The sequence below is a fragment of the Melanotaenia boesemani genome, chromosome 10 (genome assembly GCF_017639745.1).
Source record: "Melanotaenia boesemani isolate fMelBoe1 chromosome 10, fMelBoe1.pri, whole genome shotgun sequence".
NCBI classification, from domain to species: Eukaryota; Metazoa; Chordata; class Actinopteri; order Atheriniformes; family Melanotaeniidae; genus Melanotaenia; species Melanotaenia boesemani.
This window is the reverse complement of record NC_055691.1, coordinates 24637919-24647767: the sequence shown is the minus strand read 5'-3', so window position 1 is coordinate 24647767 and position 9849 is coordinate 24637919. Positions and strand designations below refer to the sequence as shown.

The window sequence follows — 9849 nt, the reverse complement described above, 5'->3', positions numbered from 1 at the left end:
AGTTTCTTGACAACAAGTTAGTTGACTCATACTTGATAAAACAAGGAACATTCCTTTTTAGGACCATGACGTTTCTGGTGGTTTCACAATTTAATTTGACCCTAGGACACACGTAATGTACTATTCTTAACCTTTATCATTCGCACAGCATTGGGTATTTACTAGTCTAATTCTGTGAACAGTTTATTCCAGGGAGTTACAGGGAAACATTTCAGTATTTGATGATTGTGTTTTTATAAAATATTTGAGCTGGTATCTATGGTTTCATCAGTATTTCAACACTTTTATCAAAACTGAAATTACTACAAATTTATTTGTTTAAAAAAGGTATCAACACAAGTATCCTGTGACTGACCTGACCAATTTAGTTTTGCCATTGCAAAAAGCAGTACATTCAGTTTCCTGTTGTGAAAGAGAATCCCAATGAAACCCAGGCTTGGGGTCTCTCGAGATTTTTGTTTTCACAAAAATATGAACAAAACACGTAGATAAATTTAGCAACAAGAAAACAAAACGCGAAGTTCCATCTGGGGAGAAAAGTTTGACAGTTTTCGGAGCCTTAAGCGACCTTAAACCGACGTCAGCGAAGCGGACAGTCATTGGTCAAATAGTCGCCTGCTTTATTGTGATAGGTCAGTTTCACTTGCGGTCTTGATTATGATTGGATAAACCGGTTAATGCTGCGCCTTCTTCCTATCATACGCCCTCGGTGTGAAATAACAACAGGTCTCCATGGTTTACTACATCTATATTAAGCAGCTCAGGATTGTTATTTAATAATAATTTACTTACAGAGTTAACTTTTAGCAATGAGGAACTATTGTATTTTTAAGTAATGTAAACTCTGACGACGTTTCCTACAATAAAGAAAGTGACTTCACAGCAGGCAAAGTCCACTTTCTTAAAGACAACAAGCTGGGAGCCACCAACTTGACCGATCTCTAGCTTTTAAAGCACTTTTATTAACGTTTTTTTGTTTTTGTTTAAAGTGGATCTTATCCTTAACTGGACACAGCTGTGGACACAAAGCGATCACCATGTTCCCTTTAGACTCGCCGTGGAACATCTCCTTTGCAGGTTGCGGCTTCCTCGGTATCTACCACGTTGGTGTGGCCAGTTGTCTGCTGGAGCAGGCTCCTTTTCTGGTACAAAACGCCAAACACATATATGGGGCATCAGCTGGCGCACTCACCGCCACTGCTTTGGTCACAGGAGTATGTCTTGGTAGGTATTTACTAGGTATTTAAGTGTTTGCTCTGGATGTACAGGATACTTCATAACTTCTGAGTGATAAAAAGTCTGCTAAGCTGTAAGATTTGGTTAAATTACCTGTGCTGTTCACAGCATAACTGTCTTGTAGTAAAATAAATTGCACACAAGAAACTATTACTTTTGTAATTAGAAAGTATTGTTATTTGAAGGTGTTACAAAGTGGACATTCTCAGCAATTCTACTAGTTATATACCATCACAGAACCAGTTTGACATCCTTGAATAAACCATTTAATGATGTTTATTAAATAACAACTAAACCCTTGTTGAATCAGAGTTCCACCTTAAAGCAAAAACATTCTTAATGGAAGGCTCTTGCGAGTATATTTTGTAGGGGTAAAGGTTTCAAGGAGTCCTTTTGAGTATTCTGCAATAGAATCACTGTAGACTGTCCTGTAAGACTTGCTTTCCAGTAATAGTTGCTCTTTACACCTACTCAGAAATCTTATTAGAGGTTGCTCTAATTCATTGACCTTATAAAGCAGCCAAATAAAGCTGCATGAAGAATTAAATTCTGCCACAAAACCTGATGTATCTTACATCATTATGGTAATTTACACTGACCATGGTATTAATTATTCTCCATCTCTGGTCAGTGTACATGATAATGAGCTCCCATGGAGATAGCAGCAGTACCCATACTTTTTTAAAACATGTTTCCCAGGAGATGCTGGTGCAAGTATCATTGAGGTAGCCAAAGAGGCAAGGAAGCGGTTCCTTGGACCCATGCATCCTTCTTTTAACCTGGTGAAGATTGTGCGTCACATGATGAGGCGCACTCTGCCAGACAACTGTCACCATCAAGCCAATGGACGGCTGGGAATCTCTCTCACCCGGGTTTCAGATGGAGAAAATGTCCTGGTGTCTCAATTCAACAGCAAGGAGGAGGTGATACAGGTATATACACTTCCTCTGACAGTTTTTTCCCAAGTTTTATCAAGTGAAGGGATGTTGTTCCAATTTCTGTGATTATTTTTGCTTTGCATTGCTGTATCACCATAAATGCTTATAGTGTATACAATAAATACTCACTGCTATCTTCTTGTTATCTATAATAATAATAATAATAATAAATAAATAATAATTATAATAATGTTTACATTAATTAATAATAGAGAATATGTCTGTGTTAATATTTAAGATTAAATTAAGTGCTTGTAATCAATATATTTTAGTTATTTTTATGTCTTATTAATAATCTTTGCCTTTTCTGTTTTGTTTTTTGTTTTATTTATTTTTTGTTTGTTTGTTTTGTTTTATTTATTTATTTATTAGGCCTGTGTCTGCAGTGCCTACATCCCAGTCTACTGTGGCTTCATTCCTCCCACACTTCAAGGAGTAGTGAGTAAATTCACTTCTCAGCTTATGTGCACTTTTCTTCTGTTGCCAGTGTTTTGTCTGTAGTCTAATGAAGCTAAATAAACTAAAAGGGTTTGTATAGATTTAGAAAGACAGATCACACATGCACAAGTTACTATAGTTGAAGAGGTGTAATGTGCAGTCCACCTTGCTTGTGTATGAATTGATGTTGTTGCTTTAGGCAACTTTTTTTGTAACTGTGCCAATTGCAGCCCTCCCTTCCTCAAGAATGTGTTTGTTCTGAATGGCACCTATGTGTAAACAATGATTAGAAAATTCCACTGGTGTTAGTGTTTGTCAGAAATCTCACATTGAAGGGGAAAGTGGAACTTGTACGTTCTTTCCACTTTTTATGCTGGACATTTTTCTGGATTAAAGGTTTTCATCCACTCCCTCTGTGGCCTTTGTGATGAGTTTTGAAAGTTTACACTGGTGTGTGTGCAGGGCTTGTGTCCAAAATGAGAGTGGCAGAGCCAAATGTGACCATACTGGCAAATGTTTTGAGTTTGTTCTGTACTCTTACTCATGTGGCTCAAATTCAAAACCTGATGTCATTCTCTGTTGACACACACTGCCTCTTCAAGTAAAAGGTTTCTTAAGCTTTAATTAAAACAGACTTTTATCATTGAACAGAACATGATCCCACAGTTTTGTAGCCTTTTTTAATTAGAAACTGTCTGGATAAATATCTGTCACTTCCAATTTTGGAAACTTTAAACAGCTATTGATCACTTTCTGTTTGTTGTTAAAATCTGTCTTTTATCACTCAGCGATATGTTGATGGAGGAATTTCAGACAACCTGCCTCAATATGAACTGAAAAACACCATCACAGTGTCCCCGTTCTCTGGAGAGAGCGACATCTGCCCCAGAGACACCTCCACCAACATCCATGAAGTGCGCTTCACCAACACAAGCATCCAGTTCACCCTCACCAACCTCTACAGAGTTTCCAGGGCACTCTTCCCTCCCGACCCAATGGTAGGCCATTTCTTGATTACAGCCCTCTGGACACACATATGTACAAAAACACACAAACAGCCACTGATTGTGAAAGTGATTGCCTCACAGAAGTGAACTTACTGGACTTCTTTAAGTCATCGGAGATAAATGTATGTTTGTGTGCAGGTTATGAAAGCCATGTGTAAACAGGGATATAAAGACGCTCTGCACTTTCTAGAGAGAAATGGTAAGAGTTTAACTTTCTCCAACTTTCTTCAAAAGTTGTTTGTGTTTAACATGCAAACTACTAACCTATTGATTTTTTGTCTCATGATCAGAATATATTAGTATTTACACACATTATCACCCTGATATACTATCAGAATGTGTGCTTCCTGTGACCATGTCACCACATCAATAAACTCCTTTCCTAATGATAAAGAAAATCTCCTTTCTGTGGTTATCAGTGTGCACAGGAATCAACATAGTTTTACTAAATCAGCATGTGGGAATATGTTGATTAATATAAGCTTGATGGATAATTAATTTGGTTGAGAAAAAACATTGTGTTGTTTGAGGGTCATGCAAATAATCTCACTATAGATAGATAATCAAATAAAGCATGTTTTTTTTTTTACTTTTAGGATTGCTTAATTTCAATGGTCCTCAAAGAGACATGCTAGCCAGTGGGGAAGTAAATGAGGATTGTGATGAAGAGGAGGAGGATGATAAAAAGGAAGCCGAAGACAAGTCACACATGGAAGAGAAAGCAGCGGGTGTTCATGCTAGCTCCTCATTAGATGAGCATATTATTGAGTGTCTTCCACCCACCCTGCACAAAGGTAACAGAACTGGGAGACTTACACATGAGATCTAAAGCAATTTATCTAATTACATCTACAACATCAACCTATATCATGTTTGTTCGTCACTGCTTTCTGGTTAAGTCAAGACTTATTTATAACAGGTACTTCATCAGAGCAAAAAAATTTATCTGCTTGTTTTGTAAATATATTAAAGTAGTGTAGCTGAAAGTCAAGATTACATGTTACAGATTTAACAGTGATTGCTCTTCATCTTTATTTTTCAGTTTATGTCACAAATATATTTAAATGACTAAACTAAATATATCTAAAATGTCTCGCTATTGTAATATTAACATGTACAATATCAGAGACAATATTGCAAAGAGATTTAGAATGAAAATGGGAAAGTCAGTGGTCTATTAATGAAAACTTCATTCCTATAAGACAAACTTCTGTTTTTCTGTATGTTAATAATAATAATTTTTTTCATTTATTGGTACCTTTCTTGACACTCAAGGTCTCTGTACAGATAAAAACAAGGTAAAAAAAATACAATAAAAAATAAATAAAGGCAAAAGTTATAAATAAAGTTTAAAAAAAAATAAATAAATAAATAAAGGCAATGCAATTAAAAATTGCATGAATGTCAAAACAAGTATCAACTGATTAGGAAACTGTCCAGACTTGCCCACTCATAGAGAGAAGGCAAGCCTGAACAGGTGGGTTTTAGCTGTGACTTAAAGAGTTGACGTGAACTGATTTTGGGGGCTAGTGAATTCTACAGCTGGCAGGTTGAGTTGCTGACTTCTCTCCCCCCACTGTGCTGAGGCAAACAGGAGGGACAGTGAGATGAATATATGAAAAGGATCTGAGGATATGGATGGGAGCAACGATATGGAGAAGGTCAGAAATGTATAAAGGGGCGAGGTTGTGAATGGCCTTGTATGTTAATAGGATTAATTTATACTGAATGCAATATGTGACAGGGAGCCAGTGGAGTTTCTGTAGTACAGGTGTGATGTGGGAAGTAGATGTTGTCGTTGTAATGATATAAGCTGCTGTGTTTTGTACTAGTTGTAGTTTATGGAGGGTTTTCTGGGGGATAGCGTACAAAAGGGAGCTGCAATAGTCAAGTCGAGATGTGACTACTAGACTGTGAACCAGTGTGTGAGGTGTGAGGGAGGGACGTAAAAGCTTGATGTTGCATTGATGAAAATAAGCTGACTTGATTATGTTATTGATATAGGAAGTGAAAGAGAGTGTGCTATCCAGGATGACACCCAGGCTCTTAACCTGAAGGGAGGAAGAGATAGAGGAATTGTCAATGGATATTGTGAAACTGCTAGATTTGGTTAAAATGGACTTTGTACCAATAAGCAACATTTCTGTTTTGTCAGTATTTAATTTGAGAAAATTGCATGTCAGGCAGTCAGAGAGGGATGAAAGAGGAAGGGTGGAGTCAGGTTTACTGGAAATGTAGAGCTGGGTGTCATCTGCATAACAGTGGACTAGGATATGATGTTTCCTGAAAATACACCTGTGGTGACTGGGACTGTGTGGGATATGAAAGATTTAAAATTGAATAGTCTGTCCAGTAGGCTGTTGTGTGAAATGGTATAAAATTCTACACTCACGTCAAGCAGAAGGAGAATTGAAATCAGATCGGAATCAGCAGCCAGAAAGAACTCATTAGTGATTTTAATTAAAGCAGTTTCATTAGAATGGAGAGGGCGAGAACCGGACTGGAATTGTTCGTAGAGGTTATTGCATGAGGGATGTATGGAGCTGAGAAACAAACATTTTTTCAAGGATCATATAAAGGTAAAGAAGGTTGGAGATAGGATGGCGATTATTAAGGTATTTGGGATCTGCACCAGCTTTCTCCAATAATAGACTGACAGTTGCTGTTTTGAAAAGAGATGGAACAATTCTAGTCACAAGAGAAAAATGAATAATGCAAGTAATAAGGTGAGCCAGAGAATAGACAGTAACTTTAAAAACAGCAGTAGGAAAGGGGTCTAATTGGCAAGTTGAATATTTGAATGTTTTTATTAAATCAAAGATTTCTGTAACAAAGGGAAGAGTAAAAATTGTGAGTACCTGAGAGGGAGGTGCGGAAGGAGCAAAGGAAGATGGAATTTGATAGTTTGTAAGAATAAGCTGCTAAAAGTGGAATACATATGTGGAAGAAGAGAAACAAGAGGCTCTGTGATGTGTTTCAACACATAAAACAAAGCTTTTAAATCACCTTCCTTCATACAGATTAGACCCGGGTCTGATCTATTCTACAACTAACAAGCACCCTCAGGTGCAGAAGTGGAATTAGTCCTCTTTTATATACCTATATTAGCTCCATGTATTAAAGTATTTTCTTATATATCATAATTCATATTGTGCTCGCAATATTATGCAATAATATCACATACCACATTTCTAATTTCTAATTTATCACATACCACATTTCTAATTTTATGCAGACCCCCTTTTGATATCAGAACAGCTTTGCATTTGACACCCCTTTTCCTTTGTAAGCTCCTTTCCCCCCATGTTTCATAGTCTCTGTTTTAGTCCTTGGAACTACTTCCTTCAATCAGTGTCGGAAAACAAATAGATGTCATTATACATGATGTGTTGTGAAAAGAAAATGGGTTTATTTAAGTAGAAAAATCAAAGGTTTTATTTGATGTTTGATGAACTTAACCACTGTAAAGTAAATATCAACTAAATATTAGAAAGAATATGTCTAACTCAGATTTCTCCAGTATGTTCTTCGGTGTAATTAAGACACTAGTGACTGCTTAGACCATAGAAATAATAGATTTGAAATCCAGAAGAGTAAATAGTACTTTTAAACATGGTCAGCAATTTGAAGTATGAATTTTAAGTATTATTGTGAGATGTTTTAAGTGACTTCCACTATATAACTTAGTTTATTACATATGAATTAATGAAGAAAACAACTTTTGTGTGGATTTCTAAGTGCATTAATGACTTCTTAATATTTTTATTCACAAAGAAAATATAATGTTCCTTGAACTGAACAATCCTATTAATGTCATCAAAACATTTTACTCCTGTAGAGTTAATAAGCAGTTTGGGACAAAGGAGGTAATTCTGTGTCTTTGCCTCCCTCTGCAGCCCTAGTTGAGGCCTGCATGGAAAGGAGGAGCCTGGTTCAGTCGCTAGGCAACTTGCTCCCCGTCAGGATGGCCTCAGCCATGATGCTGCCCTACACGCTCCCTCTGGAGTCTGCTTTGTCCTTGACTCTCAGGTGCTGTGTCACTTAAATAAATGTGGTCCTTTGCTGTCAGTAATAGATCCTGCACTATGCATCACTTTAAGCTTTATATATTTATCACATTAAACTTATTCATAGAAGGTTTTATTGATTATTAACTGAATGCCTTCAAACTGTATTTTATCTGCTTTGAATACAGTCCTTTGCGAGTAATGGTACTAGTACTACCTTGCTATCACTAAATATAACTACTGTCTTTTGAGTGAAAACTATGCATTTCATATGTAGACTCCTGGAGTGGCTGCCAGATGTGCAGGAAGACGTGGGATGGATTAGAGAGCAGATTTTTAAGATTCTACAGCGTATTCTTCGCCAGGCCTCCAGAAGCTTTTCCCAACATGTATCAGCCAGGTAATTCACCGTAGAGTTTACAGTTCTAGTCATTAATAAATATCATATAACTTAAAAAGGCCACAGTTATAATTACACATCTGTACACACCTGATTGGCTGTATCAGCAATCAGCAGTATATGAACATGGCTACATTTCGCTCAGTTCTGATCCTCAGGACCCACTGCCCTGCATGGTTTGGATTTTTCACCTTAACAAACCTAGTTGAAATTAATGGTTCATTAACAGGCTTACAAAAACCCTTGACATGGAGTTCAATTAATCCAAATCATATGTGTTGAGGTTGGGTAACACCTAAAGCATGTTGGGCAGTGGGTCTCGAGGATCAGGACTGAGAAACACCGGGTTAAATCATTCATGTCTCTGTATCCTGTTAAATTCCCCCAATAGATTGTTCTGCCAGCTGGAGCTGCACAACTACCAGTACCTCCCATCCAGGTCCAGCTCCACCAGCCTGTTTCCCACCTGGGTGAATGAGAGCAGCCCTTCAGTCCAGGATGTGTTTGTGCGTCTCGATCACTACAAGAAGCAGCTGTTGTCTGGAGTTCTCTGTATCAACATGGATCTACGGGGCTCCTTCAAAACTGGAGGGATGTCACCTGATAAGAGTCATCCATCCAGCCTCTCCCAACAAGACTTCACTCTGCACAGAGGTTTTCTTGACAGTGGACGGGATGGCAATGCAAATAAAACATTAAGCAGATCAAAGAGTTTTTGGTAGAAGTGTGGTTACTCTAAATGCAGAAATATTTAGCAAGAACTTAAATCAGATTTTAGTGTCTGATTTTTCCTTCACACTGAGATATTTTTAAGCTGCAGAGAACATTTTTTTGTAATCTAACCATCCTCTCTGTCCAGTGTTTAAAAACAAGGATCATTTACTATATTCTCACTTACTGGATGATAAATAATTGCCTGACCTTGAAATAACTCTTTGGCTACACCACAGTCAGGCAGCGTTCAGTAAGTCTACAGATGGACATGTAAACTTTACATGTGTAGTCAGTCATGCACAAACTTGAATTACAGGATGTTAGAAAGAAAAAACAGACTCGAAGTAGCACATTAGATAAAGCGAGTGTTTATGCTTAAGTGGAATGTAGTCAGACCGGGGGTGTAGCAGCGATGTCCTGCTTTAAGTTACTTTTGGCACACAGGAAGCACAGGACAAGACAAAAAACAGGGGAGGTGGTTTGCTGCAAGTAGTTACTCCATTTACATGATGCAAGTGTCAATGCACTAGTGTAGAATAAAAACTCACTGTATGTTTGTTTTAACATATGTATTAATGCACATCTTAATAATTTATGTGTCAAAAGCCAAATGCTTATTCCAGTCACACAATGTCACCATCTTGATTTTCAAGTTTCAGCTTATTTTGAATTCATTTTTCAACTATGTTGTTTTGAATTGCTGCTTCAAATCACGTTTTGAATGTTTGATGTTAAAATTACATTTTTAATGGATTTGATTTTTGATTAATCGTAAAATCATTGTTGATTGAATTGCATTTTTTCTACATGTGATAACTTACCTGCTGAAATTCTTCTCGTTAAGTGTTTTTCTTGCATTTTCATTGTGTGATTAAGTCACGTCTTGTCACTTAAAATTCAATGCCGTATTAACAAAGTCAATAATGTGTTTAAGATGTCACTAGTTGGCATTTTATTTATGTGATCATGATATAAACTGGGATTCGATCTTTCAAGAACTGCTTTGTCAGCTGCAAATGTAAATGTACCGTAGCAGTGAAATTACATTACGACTGTACTGTTTTTGTGTACGATAAAATATATAATAAAACAAGATAAATTATTTAAAA

The 9849-nt window shown here is 36.9% G+C and overlaps 1 protein-coding gene across 2 annotated transcripts; it reads left to right on the top strand.

Annotated features, from left to right (window-relative positions):
* Window positions 1-38: 38 nt before the first annotated feature.
* pnpla2 (patatin-like phospholipase domain containing 2) lies at window positions 39-9849 on the top strand. Of its 2 annotated transcripts, XM_041997893.1 has the most exons (10): window positions 39-112; window positions 990-1224; window positions 1936-2168; window positions 2547-2612; window positions 3401-3610; window positions 3758-3818; window positions 4216-4413; window positions 7516-7648; window positions 7904-8026; window positions 8418-9849. In XM_041997893.1, the coding sequence occupies exons 2-10, from the start codon at window positions 1038-1040 to the stop codon at window positions 8746-8748; spliced, it is 1542 nt and encodes a 513-aa protein (XP_041853827.1). In that variant the 5' UTR covers window positions 39-112; window positions 990-1037; the 3' UTR covers window positions 8749-9849. The 2 variants fall into 2 exon arrangements, with proteins under 2 accessions (XP_041853827.1, XP_041853826.1); XM_041997892.1 differs by lacking the exon at window positions 39-112 and having other exon boundaries at window positions 716-1224.